General features: G+C 41.5%; 1 protein-coding gene across 3 annotated transcripts; it reads right to left on the bottom strand.

Annotated features, from left to right (window-relative positions):
- Positions 1 to 4,394: 4,394 nt before the first annotated feature.
- On the bottom strand, positions 4,395 to 17,500 carry LOC138761421 (cyclin-dependent kinase 2-associated protein 1). Of its 3 annotated transcripts, XR_011356316.1 has the most exons (4): positions 17,371 to 17,500; positions 15,816 to 15,942; positions 13,790 to 13,943; positions 4,870 to 4,956 (listed from the first exon to the last, which is right to left on the bottom strand). XR_011356316.1 is itself a non-coding variant. In XM_069933514.1 (3 exons), the coding sequence occupies exons 1-3, from the start codon at positions 17,437 to 17,439 to the stop codon at positions 4,883 to 4,885; spliced, it is 270 nt and encodes an 89-aa protein (XP_069789615.1). In that variant the 5' UTR covers positions 17,440 to 17,500; the 3' UTR covers positions 4,395 to 4,882. The 3 variants fall into 3 exon arrangements, 2 of the variants coding, with proteins under 2 accessions (XP_069789615.1, XP_069789616.1); XM_069933514.1 differs by lacking the exon at positions 13,790 to 13,943 and having other exon boundaries at positions 4,395 to 4,956; XM_069933515.1 differs by lacking the exon at positions 13,790 to 13,943 and having other exon boundaries at positions 4,395 to 4,956; positions 17,386 to 17,500.
- Between the last annotated feature and the right edge of the window lie 778 nt (positions 17,501 to 18,278).

Raw genomic sequence — 18,278 nt, 5'->3', positions numbered from 1 at the left:
GATCTTGGGAAGGCGATGGTCCTCCATTCTGGAGACGTGACCCATCCAGCGCAGCTGGATCTTCAGCAGCGTGGACTCGATGCTGTCGACCTCTGCCATCTCGAGTACCTCGACGTTAGGGGTGTGAGCGCTCCAATGGATGTTGAGGATGGAGCGGAGACAACGCTGGTGGAAGCGTTCTAGGAGCCGTAGGTGGTGCCGGTAGAGGACCCATGATTCGGAGCCGAACAGGAGTGTGGGTATGACAACGGCTCTGTATACGCTTATCTTTGTGAGGTTTTTCAGTTGGTTGTTTTTCCAGACTCTTTTGTGTAGTCTTCCAAAGGCGCTATTTGCCTTGGCGAGTCTGTTGTCTATCTCATTGTCGATCCTTGCATCTGATGAAATGGTGCAGCCGAGATAGGTAAACTGGTTGACCGTTTTGAGTTTTGTGTGCCCGATGGAGATGTGGGGGGGCTGGTAGTCATGGTGGGGAGCTGGCTGATGGAGGACCTCAGTTTTCTTCAGGCTGACTTCCAGGCCAAACATTTTGGCAGTTTCCGCAAAGCAGGACGTCAAGCGCTGAAGAGCTGGCTCTGAATGGGCAACTAAAGCGGCATCATCTGCAAAGAGTAGTTCACGGACAAGTTTCTCTTGTGTCTTGGTGTGAGCTTGCAGGCGCCTCAGATTGAAGAGACTGCCATCCGTGCGGTACCGGATGTAAACAGCGTCTTCATTGTTGGGGTCTTTCATGGCTTGGTTCAGCATCATGCTGAAGAAGATTGAAAAGAGGGTTGGTGCGAGAACACAGCCTTGCTTCACGCCATTGTTAATGGAGAAGGGTTCAGAGAGCTCATTGCTGTATCTGACCCGACCTTGTTGGTTTTCGTGCAGTTGGATAATCATGTTGAGGAACTTTGGGGGACATCCGATGCGCTCTAGTATTTGCCAAAGCCCTTTCCTGCTCACGGTGTCGAAGGCTTTGGTGAGGTCAACAAAGGTGATGTAGAGTCCTTTGTTTTGTTCTCTACACTTTTCTTGGAGCTGTCTGACGGCAAAGACCATGTCAGTGGTTCCTCTGTTAGCGCGAAAGCCGCACTGTGATTCTGGGAGAATATTCTCAGCGACACTAGGTATTATTCTATTTAGTAGAATCCTAGCGAAGATTTTGCCTGCAATGGAGAGCAACGTGATTCCCCTGTAGTTTGAGCAGTCTGATTTCTCGCCTTTGTTTTTGTACAGGGTGATGATGGTGGCATCACGAAGATCCTGAGGCAGTTTACCTTGGTCCCAACAAAGCTTGAAAAACTCATGCAGTTTGGCATGCAGAGTTTTGCCGCCAGCCTTCCAGACTTCTGGGGGGATTCCATCCATACCTGCTGCTTTGCCACTTTTCAGTTGTTCGATTGCCTTATATGTCTCATCCAGGGTGGGAACCTCATCCAGCTCTAGCCTTAGGGGCTGTTGAGGGAGCTGGAGCAGGGCGGAATCTTGGACTGAGCGGTTGGTACTGAAAAGAGATTGGAAGTGTTCTGACCATCGGTTGAGGATTATACATCCTCTGATTGCATGTCTTTTCTTCCTAAGGATGTGATTTCTTTTTTTTTAACCAACAGTCACCCCCCCCCCCCCCACCCCATCCCCTCTGCTAACCTGCCTGTCCTTTCAATATGATGTGTTTCCTTGGATGTTTAGCTCCAAGCTGTGATTCTCTTTTGGTCATATCTCCATTATGGCTGCAACCTCACTTGTCCATTTCTAAATGTGCTTTAAGTTTGTATACTTTGTTTTATACAACTCCATGCTTTTAAATACAACACCTTCTGTATTCACTACCCTTCTCATATTTGGCTCCACGTTGTCACAGGTTAAATTTTTATCCATTTCCACACTGTCCTATTTTTTAATTCTGGAGACTTCAATAACCAGTCCTGGGGTCTCCTTCCCTTTAGCTTTATTCCCCCCACTATTCATTTTAAATCCCTAACTACAGCCCTGGTTATGCAAATCATCAGGACCCTCATCCCAGCACAGCTCAGGTGGAGTCTGTCCCATTGAAACAGCTCTCTCCTTCCCCAATACTGGTGCCAATGTCTCAGGAATCCAAATCCACTTATCCCACAATTTTTAAACCATGATTTAACTCCCTAATCTCATCAATCCTGTGCCAATTTGTACATGGCTCAGGTAGAGATCATTACTTTTTTTGGTTCTGCTTTAAGACCTCAGCTGCTCAAATTCCCTCAGCAGAACCTCTTTCCTGGCAACCACAGAATACTTCAGCACAGAAACGGGTCCTTCAGCCCTTCTAGTCTGTGCCAAACTATTATTCTGCCTAGTCCCACTGAGCCACATACCCCTCATATCCATGTACCTGTCCAAATTTTCCTTAAATGTCAAAATTGAGCCTGCATTTACCACTCAGCTAGCAGCTCATTCCACATTCCTACCACCCTGTGCTGACAAGGTTCCCCCTAATATTCCTTTTAAACATTTCATCTCTCACCCTTAACCTATGCCCCCTAGTTTCAGAATCAACTGTCATGAACAAGTCTCAAAATTCATTGATTTGTGGTAGCATCACAATGCAAACATTTGTAAAAACCTTACCACAATAAATAAAAATAATGCACAAAAGTCAAAGTAAGGAAATGCCTTTGGTTCATGTCCGGATGCCTTTGGTTCATGTCCGGATGACTCTTCCCTCCCTGAAGGGTCACAGCATTTGAAGCTCAATTTCCAGGTCATCAACTTTGATCTGAGGTTTCTCGAGCAACTAACACTTGTTGCAGATATGGTCACCTGGACCTACATAGGGTAGACATCAACTTGCAGTTAGACATCAATTGATCCTACATCCTGACTTCTTGTAATTTGGTGTCTGTTGTCAGTAACTTCATTTAGCTTCAAGTACAAGTCCCACTAATCAATTCATCTGAGTGGTTTGAAAAGGAGGGGTTAAGGGTCTTACCTGGTTCTCACTGAACCCTCTGCTCACTGAAGCCTCTTGAACCAAAACCTCAAGTTGCCCACTCTCAGATTGACCCACAGTTCCCCATGCTCACACTGGTCCACTCTAATTCTATTAGCTACTTCTATTGACTTGACCTGATCTTCCTTTTGTGAACTGATGGTAATTAGTTAATTTGTCAGGAACCAAGTAACTAACAATTACCTGACTTACTAATTTTAAACTATAGTAAGTGAAACTCATGAGATTCACCTTTTTGAGTGAGCTGCCAGAGGCAGGTGCAATTACTATATTCAGAGCATAGAACAGGACAGGAACAGGCCCTTTGGCCCATGTGTCTGCGCCCAACATGACGGTGTAAATCAAACTAACTTTGATGCTTGTCTTTGATACCCATCCTTTCATATTCATAGGCACTGTTCCCTCTAAGAGGTGTGTGCACACACATTTTGTAACCAGCGCACAAAGGAAATTAATGTGTGCTCAAAAGGTGAGTTACCTCAAATAAAGTAGTTCAAAGTATAGAATAAAGTCTGAACTAAATTCGTTACTTTGTAGAATGTATTATATTAAAACATGCCAAAACAGTTTTATTAGCCATGAGAGATAGGTTATGCCAAAATTATCTTGAAACAATTTCAAGTTTACATTTGCATTCAGTGTGCACATACTTTTGTCACAGGAAAGAAATTTGCACGTTAAGATTTTTGCACACACTGACGACTAAAAATTAGAGGGAACATTGTTCATGAGTCTATCCAAAAGCCTCTGAAACACTCCTATTGTATCTGCTTTCATCACTACCCAGTCCATTCTGTGTAAAATATTTGCCCCACACATCTCCCTTAAACTTCCTCCCCTCCGACTTAAACCCATGTCCTTTAGTGCATCGTGCTTTTGCCCTGGGGAAAAGATTTTAACTATCCACTCTATCGATATCTCTCAGGATTTTATAAACCTCTATTAAGTCCCCCTTCAGCCTCTGACACTCCAGCAAAAACAACCCAGGTTTTTCCAATCTCTCCCCATAACTCATACCCTCTAAATCAGGAAACATCCTGGTAAATCTCCTGTATTCTTTCCAAAGCCTCCACATCCTTCCCAGAATGGGGAACCTGCATCTTCTGAATCAGCCTACCATGAGGGACATTATCAAATGCCTCACTAAAGTCTATGTAAACAATATTCACTGCCTTACCCTGATCAACCATTTTTGTCACCTCCTCAACAATCTCCACCAACGTGGTAAGACATGATTCCAAGTTTATTCTCCCTAATCGGACCACGACTCCAAATGTGCATAAACTCTTCTCTCTATAGATCCTTTCCCACAATGCAGTTCAGACCCAATGAAAATCAGTGTGAAAGATTAGCTGATTTCAATCTCGCACCAACTGACCTGATTAAGAGGCCATGGCCTGCTGGTTCGACAACAAAGGAAAAATACCCCAAAAAAATCAGATTTATTTCTGCAGGAAAATACAAAGACAGATTTTCATTTCTGTACAAAATCAAAATTTAAACACAAAAATTAATTAAACTAAACCTGATCTATTCCTCCAGTTTCTTCTGATGTGCAAAAATAGATTTTCTTCCAATTACATTCTTGCATCCTGCTTCCAATAACCTGAAAAATCTAATACGGGCTTGGCAGGGTTGAACACAATTACAAGCTTTGTTATGTCCAATTGAATACATTCAATTAACTTTTCAAACTGGCATTTGTTATTCTGAGGTTATTGTCAGCTGCAAAGAAGTAAAACTGTTTTAACTCTGATATTCTTTGAATTCCCCTGAATCAGTTTGCTTTTGGGTCCAATACAAAAATGGAAAAAAAAGACAGAAAATAGTCTGGTCAATAAAGTGGTCACATAAAGAATTGCATGGAGAAAATGAATGCAGTTTTCTTGAAAGTTCATTGCAATCTCAGTGTTAGAGCTGTGATCTTGCATTGCGTTCAGTTTCAGCAAGACATTCTTGCACTAACCCTCGTGCTCGCATGATTCCTAAATGTAAAAAGAGAGAATTATCAGCCTTCCTTCAAAACCACAAGCATCTGGTACAACTGTCGAAACAGCAACCACCACCCGCTTCCAAATTTGAAAGTCGAGGCAACATCAGGTCCAACTCACCTAAGGTGGTATTTCTCACCTGTCAATGTATCAAGGGACTCAAAGCCCGACTACCTCATTCTCTGGATTATTTTGCAGGAAGAATGTATAACCAGCCCAGTAACATTTCCAATATATTACTGTTCCCAATTCAATGGACTCATTCGCGTTTGCTTGGTTTGTCAAGTCGCTTGAGCTCTAGACAATCACCAAGGATTTGAAAAGGCCCACATCTCTTCTTCAGTCATGCACAAGTAATACCAACCTAGAAGAAAAAGGCTTGACCCACAAGGATGGTGCAGATTGTTTGCTAATGACTGCACATCACCACTCCTCACATGACGATGAAGGGAAGGTCTTCCAATGCATTTTTCACCATGTTTAGAAATCTCAGACCCAGGGCACAACGAAAACCTTGCCTGCAGTCAAACCTTGAATGCTGTCACTTCTAGCTACCATTCAGCGCAATACGTCTCAGCTCATGTTTTTAGATAAGAATGTTCTAAACAGTGAAGTGTCAAAATGGTAAAGCATGGAATAACAAGAAATGTATGTCCTCTTGGTGAGTAAAAATATAGCAAGAGAACGCTGCCAGGGTGGGAACAAAGTTTTAAAAAAATTCTTATTAAACATGAGCAGTGATGGTGAGATCAGTATTTATGAAACCATTCAGTCCATGTGCTCAAGAACCCCCAGAATTCCACTGACCGTTACACCCAGCAATAATGGAGTTAAATCTTAGTGTACAACTTAGAAAATTACAGTACAAACCATTCAGCCCATGACATTGTGCTGCCCTGCGTAAACGTACTCCATAACAATTTAATGATTCCCCATCTCACACTCATAACCCTCTATTTTTCTAATATCCATGTGCCAATCTAAGTCTTTTAATTGTCCCTACTGTACCAGCCTCCACCACCACCCCGGCAATGTATTTCTAAAACTTTCCTCCACTCACCTTAATGAGATGTCCTCTGATATTTGCTATTGACACCCTTGAAAAAAGGTTCTGGCTGTCCACCCTGTCTGAGGCCTCTCATAATCTTAAACACCTCAATAAAGTCCCCTCTCATCCTTCATGGTTCCAAAATGCCCTAGCTTTGTCAACCTTGCTTCATAAGACACATTCTCCAATCCAAGCAACATCCAGGTAAATCATCTCTGCACCCTCTCCATAGTTTCCACATCCTTCATGTAATGAGGTGTCCAGAATGGAATACAATACTCATAAGTGTGTTCTTGTGGTCTAATCAGATGTTTATAGAGCTGCAACATTACCTCTTAGCTCTTGAACACAAACCACACCCTCCCCACCCTGACTAATGAAAGCCAGCATACCATACACCTTCTTAACTTGCACAGCAGCTTTTTTTAAAATTTTTTTTTTTTCACACTATAAACCACATTGATCAAGATACATACATTTTCCTTTTCCAATATATAGTGTCGTTTTCTCCCCCCCCTCCCTCTTCTCATCCCACCCTCCCTACCTCCCCTCCCATTCATTTAAAGTTCAGAATCTAAGATACATTAAACCCGTCAAACAATGTTGTCACTCAATAAAAATCAACAAGAAATTCCACTGAGTCAGTTCTTTTCATTCTCTTCTCCTTCTGTCATTTTAGGTGGTAGATGTCCCCGGAAGGTTTTCTCTATTATGTTTCATGTATGGCTCCCATATTTGTTCAAATATTGTAATGTTATTTCTTAAATTATATGTTGTTTTTTCTAATGGAATACATTAATTCATTTCTATATACCATTGTTGTATTCTCAAGTTATCTTCTAATTTCCAGGCTGACATAATACATTTTTTTGCTACAGCTAGGGCTATCCTAACAAATCTTTTTTGTGCGCCATCCAAATCAAGTCCAAATTCTTTGTTTTTTATGTTACTTAGGAGGAAGATCTCTGGGTTTTTTGGTATATTGCTTTTTGTGATTTTATTTAATATCTGGTTTAGATCTTCCCAAAATTTTTCCACTTTCTCACATGTCCAGATTGCATGAATTGTTGTTCCCATTTCCTTTTAACAGCGAAAACATCTGTCAGATACTGTTGGGTCCCATTTATTTAACTTTTGAGGTGTAATGTATAGCCTGTGTATCCAGTTATATTGTACCATACGTAACCTCGTATTTATTGTATTTCTCATAGTTCCTGAGCATAACTTCTCCCATGTTTCCTTCTTTATCTTTATGTTTAGATCTTGTTCCCATTTTTGTTTAGTTTTACCATGTTTCCTCATTCTCCTTTTCTTGTAGTTTCTTGTAGTACATGTTTGTTATAAATTTTTTGATTATCATTGTGTCTGTAATCACATATTTAAAATTACTTCCCTCTGGTAACCTGACTGCTTCCCAATTTGTCCTTCAAGTAGGATTTCAGTTGGTAGTATGCCAACACTGTATCGTGAGTTATATTATATTTATCCTTCATTTGTTCAAAGGATAATAATTTATTTCCTGAAAAGCAATTTTTTATTCTTTTGATCCCTTTTTTCTCCCATTCTCTAAAGGAAAGGTTATCTATTGTAAAAGGGAGTAACTTGTTTTGCGTCAATATTAGTTTTGGTAATTGATAATTTGTTTTATTTCTTTCTACATGAATCTTCTTCCAAATATTGAGCAGATGATGTAATACTGGAGAATTCCTACATTGTACCAATTTTTCATCCCATTTATATAATATATGTTCGGGTATCTTCTCCCCTATTTTATCTAGTTCTAATCTAAACCAATCTGGCTTTTCCCTTGTTTGATAAAAATCTGATAGGTATCTTAATTGTGCGGCTCTATAATAATTTTTAAAGTTTGGCAGTTGTAAGCCTCCTTGTTTATATCATTCTGTTAATTTATCTAGTGCTATCCTCGGTTTTCCCCCTTTCCATAAAAATTTACTTATTATTTTCTTTAACTCCTTGAAGAATTTCTCTGTCAAGTGTATTGGCAATGCCTGAAATAGGTATTGTATCCTTGGGAAAATGTTCATTTTAATACAGTTCATCCTTCCTATTAGTGTTAGTGGTAATTCTTTCCAATGCTCTAAGTCGTCCTGTAATTTTTTCATGAGTGGATAATAATTGAGTTTATATAGATGGCCGAGGTTTTTATTTATTTGTATACCTAGGTATCCCATTGCTTGCATTTGCCATCTGAATGGTGATTCTTTCTTAAATTTTGAGAAATCCGCATTATTCATTGGCATTGCTTCACTTTTATTTGCATTAATCTTGTATCCCGACACTTCTCCATATTCCTTCAATTTCTTATATAATTCTTTTATTGATATTTCTGGTTCTGTTAAGTATATTATAACGTCATCTGCAAATAGACTGATTTTATATTCCTTCTCTTTTATTTTAATCCCTCTTATTTTATTTTCTGTTCTAATCAGTTCTGCGAGTGGTTCTATGGCTAACACGAACAATAAGGGCGATAGTGGGCATCCCTGCCTTGTTGATCTGCTTAACTTAAATTGTTTTGATATATATCCATTTACTGTCACTTTTGCCAATGGCCCCTTATATAATGCTTTAATCCAATTTATATATTTCTCTGGTAAGCTGAATTTTTGTAGTACTTTGAATAAATAATTCCATTCTACTCTGTCAAAGGCCTTCTCTGCGTCTAAAGCAACCGCTACTGTTGGAGCTTTATTTCCTTCTACTGCATGAATTAAGTTAATAAATTTACAAATATTGTCTGTTGTTTGTCTTTTTTTAATAAATCCAGTTTGGTCTAGATTTACTATTTTTGGTACATAGTTGGCTAATCTGTTTGCTAATAGTTTAGCTATTATCTTATAATCTGTGTTAAGTAAAGATATTGGTCTATGTGATGCTGGTGCAAGTGGATCTTTCCCTGTCTTTGGAATTACTGTAATTATTGCTGTTTTGCATGAATCTGGTAAGATTTGTGTTTTATCAATCTGGTTAATTACTTCCAGGAGGGGAGGAATTAATAAATCTTTAAATGTTTTATAGAATTCTATTGGGAATCCATCCTCTCCTGGTGTTTTATTATTCGGTAGATTTTTTATTATCTCTTGTATTTCTACTATTTCAAATGGTTCTGTTAATTTATTTTGTTCCTCTGCTTGTAATTTCGGTAGTTCAATTTTAGTTAAAAATTCATCTATTTTGTCTTCTTTCCCTTCGTTTTCAGTTTTGTATAATTGTTCGTAGAATTCTCTGAAGTTTTCATTAATCTCCGTTGGATTATATGTGATTTGTTTGTGTTTTTTCCTTGATGCCAATACCATTCTCTTAGTTTCTTCTGTCTTAAGCTGCCACGCTAGAATTTTGTGCGTTTTTTCTCCTAGTTCATAATATTTCTGTTTTGTCTTCATTATGTTCTTCTCCACCTTATATGTTTGTAGTGTTTCATATTTTATTTTTTTATCTGCCAACTCTCTTCTTTTAGTTGTGTCTTCCTTCATTGCTAATTCTTTTTCTATATTTGCTATTTCCCTTTCCAACTGCTCTGTTTCCTGATTGTAGTTCTTCTTCATCTTGGTTACATAACTTATTATTTGCCCTCTGATGAACGCTTTCATTGCATCCCATAGTATAAACTTATCTTTCACTGATTCCGTATTTATTTCAAAGTACATTTTAATTTGTCTTTCAATTAATTCTCTAAAATCCTGCCTTTTAAGTAGCATGGAATTTAATCTCCATCTATACATTCTTGGAGGGATGTCCTCTAACTCTATTCTCAATATCAGGGGTGAGTGGTCCGATAATATTCTAGCTTTATATTCTGTTTTCCTAACTCTGTCTTGCATGCGAGCTGATAACAGGAATAGGTTTATTCTTGAGTATGTTTTATGTCTATTCGAATAATATGAATATTCCTTTTCCTTTGGGTGTTGTTTCCTCTATATATCCAAAAGTTGCATTTCTTGCATCGATTTAATTATAAATTTGGTTACTTTGTTCTTTCTGTTAATTTTTTTCCAAGTTTTATCCATGTTTGAATCCAAATTAAGGTTGAAGTCCCCTCCTATTAGTATGTTCCCTTGCGTGTCTGCTATCTTCAAAAAAATATCTTGCATAAATTTTTGATCTTCTTCGTTAGGTGAATATACATTGAGTAAATTCCAAAACTCTGAATATATCTGACATTTTATCATTACATATCTCCCTGCTGGATCTATTATTTCCTCTTCTATTTTAATTGGTACATTTTTACTGATTAATATAGCTACTCCTCTAGATTTTGAATTATATGATGCTGCTGTTACATGTCCTATCCAATCTCTCTTTAATTTCTTGTGCTCCACTTCAGTTAAGTGTGTTTCTTCCACGAATGCTATATCAATTTTTTCTTTTTTCAGTAAATTTAGCAGTTTCTTCCTTTTGATTTGGTTATGTATTCCGTTAATATTTAAAGTCATATAGTTCAACATAGCCATTTCATACTTTGTTTATCTTTTCTTTCCGTTTCCTCATCATCACCTTTCCTTCTTATCCATTTCTGCTTTCTGTTTTTGAACACTTTATAAGACAACATTTCTAAAACATCAAACATTTCCCTTATTCTCCTATCTAAAATTTCTTTAACCCCACTATTCCCTCCCCTTCCTGAGTTACCCTTTATCTCTTGTCGGGCAACCACATCTCCCCTCTCCATTTGGATTTGCGAATTCACTCGCAAGCGTCAACTGATTTCGCAGTGACCGTAACTCCTCCCCACCCAGCCCCCCCCAGAAAAGATTTTAATTTTCATATACAACAAAGGTCACTCTCTTAATTCCCTCCTTACTTCCTCTCTTCCCTTTCTTTCCCTTATTAATTCTTATCTATACTCTATATATTTTCTTTTAAATACACATACACTCATGTACACACACATATATATATATATACCTATATACACACATACATATAATTTGTGGTCATTTTTGCTCTCGTTACATGTCTTCATCTCTCTGTCTGTTTTGTAGTTGTTCTGCAAATTTCCGTGCTTCCTCTGGATCTGAGAATAGTGTTTTGCTGCCCTGGAATAACTATTTTAAGTACCGCTGGGTACTTTAGCATAAATTTATATCCTTTTTTCCATAGGATCGCTTTTGCTGCATTAAACTACTTCCTCTTCTTCAGGAGTTCAAAACTTATATCTGGAAAGAAAAAATTTTTTTGACCTTTGTATTCCAGTGGCTTTTTGTCTTCTCTTATTTTCTTCATTGCTTTCTCCAAAATATTTTCTCTTGTTGTATATCTTAGGAATTTTACTAAAATGGATCTTGGTGTTTGTTGTGGTTGTGGTTGAGGGGCTAATGTTCTGTGTGCCCTTTCTATTTCCATTTCTTCCTGTAATTCTGGTCTTCCTAGGACCCTGGGGATCCAATCTTTTATAAATTCTCTCATATTCTTGCCTTCTTCATCTTCCTTAAGGCCCACTATCTTTATATTATTTCTTCTATTATAATTTTCCATTATATCTACCTTCTGAGCTAACAGCTCTTGTGTCTCTTTAACTTTTTTATTAGATTCTTCTACTTTCTTTTTTAAGTCCTCTACTTCCATTTCTACGGCTGTTTCTCGTTCTTCCACCTTGTCCAATCTTTTTCCTATATCTGACATGACCATCTCTAATCTATTCATTTTTTCTTCTGTACTTTTTATTCTTCTTTTTATTTCACTAAATTCTTGTGATTGCCATTCTTTTACTGATTCCATATATTCTTTAAAAAATATATATATCCATTGTCTTGCCCTTCCCTTCTTCTTCCATTTCTCTGTGTTCTTCCACTTCTTCTTCCTCTGGGTTGGTCATCTGTTGTTTCTTTGATTTCTTTTTACTCTCTTCTTTCTTGTTCTCGTTATTTTCTATGTTCTCCTCTTGTTGTTGTGTTGTGGCTGTCATTTTCAGCTGTGGAGATCGACTCCTCAACTGGTCCCCCCTCCCGTCAGTGTTTTTTTTGTTTTGCGTATCGCACATGCGCGACTCCTCGCGCATGCGCGGTTGCGCACTTTTGCTTGGCTCCGCGAGCCATTTTTGTAGTCCCAAGCTCGGGACTTCAACTGACCTGAGGGAGCGGGCTTCTCTCTCCACAGCGGGCCTCCTCGAACAGGTAAGGCCTTCACCTTCTTCTTCCGATGTCTTTTCTTCTTCTCTTCTTCCCGTTGCTTTCGACTTTTCTTTCTTCGTTGTCATTTTCTTCCCACCTTTACTTTCACTTTATTTTAATTTTCGTGTTTGTGCCTTTGCGTTTTCTCTGTTTTTTTTTTAAACTTTTCCGGAGAGGGCTGGAGTTCCCCGACCGGCCACTACTCCATCACGTGACTCCTCTTGCACAGCAGCCTTGAGGGACCTATGGACTTGGATCCCAAGGTCCCTGTTCTTCCAAAATCACGATAATGCAGGCTGTCACATTCCCAAGCACCTTACTTCTGCCCTTAAATGGTGGAGGTTTGCCCCAGTGGCAGTCAGAGAAATCTTGTCGATGGTCCAGACTGTAGCCATGGTGTGACAGCAACAGAGGCAAGTGTTTAGGATGGGGGCCAATCAAATGGATTGCATTGTCTTGTGTGTTGTTGAGTTTAAGTCCAGGCGTGTGCTAGATAATCAACTTCGCTCAACATGTGCCTGCAAATGGTCTGGGGAGAGAGACATGCCAAGACACCCAAGCTCTGACTTGCTACTGTCACCAGTTTATGTGCCTGGTGCAGTGGAAGTTTCTGGTCAACAGTGGGCCCCCAGTATGTTGACGTTGGGGCATATGAAGCTTGCAATGATTGGAAATGCTCTTGCTCACAAGAGTCATTGACTGGCTCTTGCTCAGAGTAAATACCTCATGGCATCTCATGCTTGAAGGGTGGCCAAATCTCACAGCATCCAAGCTCAGGCTGCTTCAACTGGAATTAAACAGCTGTACACAAATATGCTGGAGGAACTCAGCAGACACGCAGTATCTATGGGAAGAATACGGTAACCAATGTTTTAGGCCAGCACCCTTCGACAGGTTAAAAAGTCTGAGATTGGAATTAAAGACTATGCACTCATCAACGAAAATCCTCACTTCTGACAGAAATCATTGAAGACCCAGAACATCACATCTCCATAAGCAACAAAGACAGGATTCTCCTTGTACTTACTTACCACCCAATAAGTCTCCAGATTCAATATCATCCTCTGTCATTTCTGCCACCTACTATGTGATCCCACCACCAGACACATCTTCCCCTCTCCATCTTCTACAGGGACTGCTCCCTCTAGGTTTCCCTCATCCACTCCTCCCTTCCCACCAATCGCTCCCTTGGCACCTACCCCCGTGACTGCAGGTGTGGGTGCCCACACCTCCTCCTTCATCACTATTCAGGGCCCCAAATAGTCCTTCCAAGTGAAGCAACCCTTCACTTGTGAACTTGCAGGGGTTATCTACTGCATCTCGTGCTCACATTGTGGTCTTTTCTACATCAGAGGGACTTGGCACTGACTGGGAGATCACTTAGTTGAACACCTAAGCTCTGTCCGCTGCAATAGTGTGGGTCTCCCAGTGGCAATCCATTTCAATTCCTCATCCCATTTCATTGCCAACATGTTTGTCTGTGGTCTCATACACTGCCAGACTGAGACCACCAGCAAATTGAAGGAACAACACCTCATATTTTGCCTGAGCACCCTCCAACCAAATGGCATATTCTTCCCTTTTCACCTGCTTTTGATCACACCTTGGAGATGGCCTCAAGCCCGAATCGTCGGTAACATATTTTTACCTCCTGTGGATGCTGTGAGTTCCTCCAGCATTTCTGTTTTTACTTAGAGACATAATGGAGATGATGCAAGAGCTTCTGATCTAAGCCACTGCTCAAGGAACCGTCTCTGCACCAGCGAGTCTCCGTGTCAGATTGTGCTGAAGTGTTCTCGGCTCTGGTGAACAAACACCAAAGCATAAGCAGTAGTAGAATTCCATGCTTTGTCTGATTCCACATTCTGAAACTAATTAGACTGTAAAAATTGTCTTGCAACTTCACAAAACAATAGGCCCTTTCAGACTGCCATGTAAAATGGGGTTAACCGGGTAATTTGCACGGTTAGCAACCCAGTTACATGGTGATTTGAAAGGGTCCAACTGGGTCAATCCGGTCAGAACCCAACTGGGTCCCCGACCTACCTCAGAAGTGGTCAGGGAACCTAGTAAAAAAATAACTGGGCATCCTGCTCTGGCAGTTTGAAAGGGGAAATGACCAACCCAGTTACTCTGATGACGTCAACGTCAAACCCTTGGCTGAAGTGCCACTGCCACGGGGGTGGGGGAGGGGGGAGGAGAGGTTGCTTCCAGAGGAAGAGAGAGGGGGGCCACAATCAGGGTGAGAGAAGTCACTGCCGCAGGGGAGAGGTTGCTTCCAGAGGGAGAGCCACGATCGGGGGCGAGAGGGGTTACTGCCATGGGGCCTGAGGAAAGAGAGGTCGCTTCCGCAGGGGGAGAGACGGTGGGGGTGAAGACTGACTGCTGATAGTTCCCGTGAGTGCATGACGCGTCACTTAACACATCATCGCAAGGGCGGGATCCCCCTTAAATCACTGGATTAGCAATTTAATGGGTCCATACATCCCCCTGTGATTCGAAAGGTGCTTCCAGCACCTTTGCCCCAGTAATTGCACCCGGATCCCAGGAGGGATACCCTGGTACCATGTTACCTGCAGTTCCTATAGTGTGTGTCCACACTGGAGGATGGATGTGCTGAAGAGAGGGCAGAGGAGATTCACCTGTTGCCTGGAGTGGAGGCCTTCAGTTTTAGGGAGAGAATGGACAGGCTAGAGCAGTGGTTCTCAACCTTTTTCTTTCCACTCACATACCACTTTAAGTAATCCCTATGCCATCGGTGCTCTGTGATTAGTAAGAAATTGCTTAAGGTGTTATGTGAGAGGGAAGGGAAGGTCGAGAATTACTACTCTAGACCCAATTGTTACTGAAATATTTTGCTTGAGAAAAATTGTCATTGGCCCATTTTCTTTGGAGCTACATTTCCTTTGTGCACATAACGAGTCAATTATGCACGATTAAAACTTTTTCTTTCCACCCACATACCACCTTTACAAATCCCTTACTAACCATAGAGCACCTATGGCATAGGAATTACTTAAAGTGGTATGTGAGTTGAAAAAGGTTGAGAACCACTGGGCTATGTGTAGGATGCTGAGGGCCAACCAGGCAGAGGTGTGTAAGATTATGAAAGGCACCTACAGGGTAGTCAGAATCTTTCTCTCATAATTAGGTTTCAAAAACAAGAGGTCAGGTTTAAAGTGAAAGGAAGGTGTTTTTCAGAAGTTTTTTTTTAATACATAGAGTGGTTGATATCAAGAACTCACTTTCAGAAGAGATGATGGAATCAGATACCATCACTACATTGAGGAGGCGTTTAGACAGGTGTTGAATATACAAGGTATAAAAGGATTCTGACCTCGTGGGCAATTGGGATTGGTGTAGTTTGGCATACAGGTAGATGTGAAGGGGATGGACTGAAGGGTTCTTTTCTGCACCTCTGCCTGTAAAAGCAGTCTTTAATTAGTTCAACGGTTAGTGAATTAGACAGAGGACTCCATGACAGGGCAAACTCCAAAAAAAATCACATGGAAAATTTTTTTAAATTGCTCAAAATAGCAGCAACTGTGGAATCAGCTCTCATAACAGGCTATGGCAAAGAGTTTTGTTTCTCTCTCCACAGATGCTGCCTGACCTGATGAGTTTTTCTAGCACCCATTCAGATCAGAGATTTTCTTGATATTGCTGTTAATTACCTCGTTTTAGACGCTCCATTGCACTTTTACTTCCAGCGTATGATGGTCTAATATCTTTCCCCAGTTCTTCAATTGTAACAAGCAGCTCTCCGTATTTACTCTCAGGCACACAACCACTGTTCATTGTCTAACACAGGAAATAGTGCGTTACAAACTGTTACAATATCTCACAATAGTGATGAACGTGCAAGGAGAGAGTGGAATTAGCAGGAATCAATCAGTAGAATTGTCTGACCAAGTTGATCAAAATGTATAGAGGTAATAAAGTTCAGTGTGATTTATGTCATTCTCAATAGATTCCACAGTACATTTAAGTAAAAACTTTGTTTTTTTTCACCTCATGTGACATAAATATTTTTTATGCTTTGTATGTAGTCGGTAGGTGAGAAATACAGAAGAAACCAGAACTCGACTGCTTCACAGGGAAGGGGCCCCATAAACTTTAAGCAGAGTTCAGGGGTGGGAGTAGGGGGAAGAGGCCTTAGCTGGTTGAGAATGGCTGGTCTGTAGGAACTCGAGTTAGGCCTTCAACAAGGTTCCACAGAGGCAAATGGTCCAAGTTGGCAAATTACATCCAAAATTGGCCTGGTAATAAAGCAGAGGGTGGTGGAAGAGGGTTGTTCTCGCAAATGTGTTCCACTGGATCTTACTGTTACATACAAATCATTTGGATGTGAATCCAGGAAGTATGACAAGTAGTGTAGTTGATAAGGCAATGAGTTGGTAAAATGGACAGTTAAAGGCAAATGGAATGTAATTCTGATGAGACAATGAACTTTAAAATGGTTATTTCTTATGGCAATGGTGGAGCCTTCATGTGCAGTTGAAGAAAAGGAGCTTGGCGATAAAGCAATGAACAAAGCAGTTTACTCGCCTACATTATCTATGGAGTAGAAAGTAAAAGCAGGGAGACGAAGACGGAACTTTATAAAACATATTGCAGTGCTGAGTACATTTCTTGTCACAATACTTTGAAAATGACTTGATGGCAATGGAGAGGTTATTCACCCTGACGCTGCCTGTGAAAGGCTGGGCTTGCTCAGCAGAGGCTGATTGAGGGAGATACAATTGAAGGGCAGAAAAAATCCATGAAAGGCTTATTTTCAGTCACTGAGATATTTAAACCAGAGGGGTTCGGGGCAAAAGAAGATTTGAGGTAGAATGACATTTAAGACTTTGAAATTAGTATTGGAATTGACAAGATGGGCCAGAGCAGAATTTTGAGTGAAATTTAAAATTCACTCATGCAGGGATTAGGAAAGATTGCAACAGGAATCCATTAGTGTTTCTGAGAGGTCAGGTTAAAAGACCATTCCCTCAGAGGGAAAAATGAACTCAATGAGAGATTCAATGCGAGAGAGATGGACTGATTTAGAAACCAGGGCTATTGCGTTATTCTCAGGGTCAGGGCAGTGGGCGCTGGGACTCCCCCCAAACACCTGCAGCACCGCGGGCAGAGCGGAGACGTTCAGTGCTGAGAGGACGGAGGGAGCTGCTGAAGCCGCACCCGTGGCCAACCGGTCTCTGCCGGGGCCACGAGCGGAGGCGCCGGTACCTGCGCTGAACCCACCGGAGGTCCCCGCTCGCCAAGCTGGAGCTTCGCTGCCTGCGCCGAGCGAGCCATTGCCGCTGCGAGGAAGCGCGTCCGTCAGGCCCCGACCTCGCACTGCGGACCCCCGGGAGGGGGCAGGGTCAAGGGAGAGGGCGGGGCCAGGGCGGAGAGGGGGCGGGGCCAGGGCGGAGAGGGGGCGGGGCCAGGGCGGAGAGGGGGCGGAGCCAGGGGCCATCCCCAGCCACATTCAATGCTCTGCCCGGGGTAACTGCTGGCCTGGGCGGCCGATTTCGCTCGCCCTGGTCTGGACAGTTCTGCCAGACTCCATCCCCCCACCCCCCCCCTCCCTCCCTCGAGGGCAGCAGAGTAAAGAGGGCATGGCTCTGCCAGCAGAGCCCGGGGGGGGGGTGTGGGGTGGGGGAACCAGGAGCCTGAAGACAGCACAAGGACAGCTTCTTCCCGCTGCCATCAGATTCCCAAATAATCAACCTTACTTTGCGTCCACTACTGTTGTAATATTATAATATGTAATATTATAATATGGTTCTAATATGAACGGTTGCTCTATGAAGCTGCCGCAAAACAATTTCATGACTTGTTCATAACAATAAATCCTGATTCTGAGACCATGCAGTGGGGGGAGGTTGGATCCTTCAGCCAAGCCACTGGTCCCACAACCAGCATATCCTCCTCTGCCACCTACTAAATGATCCACCACCAAACACATATTCTCCTCTCTGCCTTCTGCAGGGACCACTCCACCCTCCCTTCCCACTATTGAGAGCTACACCCTCCCCCTATCACTTTTCAGCCATTTTCTCTTCTGTCCTCCCACCCATACATGACCTCTTGCCTCTGGGTCTGTGCATCTCCCCCTCCCTCACCTTTTTAATCATATCTCGATAAAGGAC

The sequence above is a fragment of the Narcine bancroftii genome, chromosome 4 (genome assembly GCF_036971445.1).
Source record: "Narcine bancroftii isolate sNarBan1 chromosome 4, sNarBan1.hap1, whole genome shotgun sequence".
Classification (NCBI taxonomy): domain Eukaryota; kingdom Metazoa; phylum Chordata; class Chondrichthyes; order Torpediniformes; family Narcinidae; genus Narcine; species Narcine bancroftii.
This window is presented reverse-complemented; position numbering and strand designations above follow the sequence as displayed.

Coding starts and splice junctions, on each gene's coding strand:
- LOC138761421 (XM_069933514.1), bottom strand. CDS start 17,439: ATGGCTCGCTCGGCGCAGGCAGCGAAGCTCCAGCTTGGCGAGCGGGGA. Junction 15,943..17,370: donor CTCCGGTGGGTTCAGCGCAG/GTACCGGCGCCT, acceptor TTCCTGTGTTAG/ACAATGAACAGTGGTTGTGT. Junction 4,957..15,815: donor AATGGAGCGTCTAAAACGAG/GTAATTAACAGC, acceptor TTTTACATTTAG/GAATCATGCGAGCACGAGGG.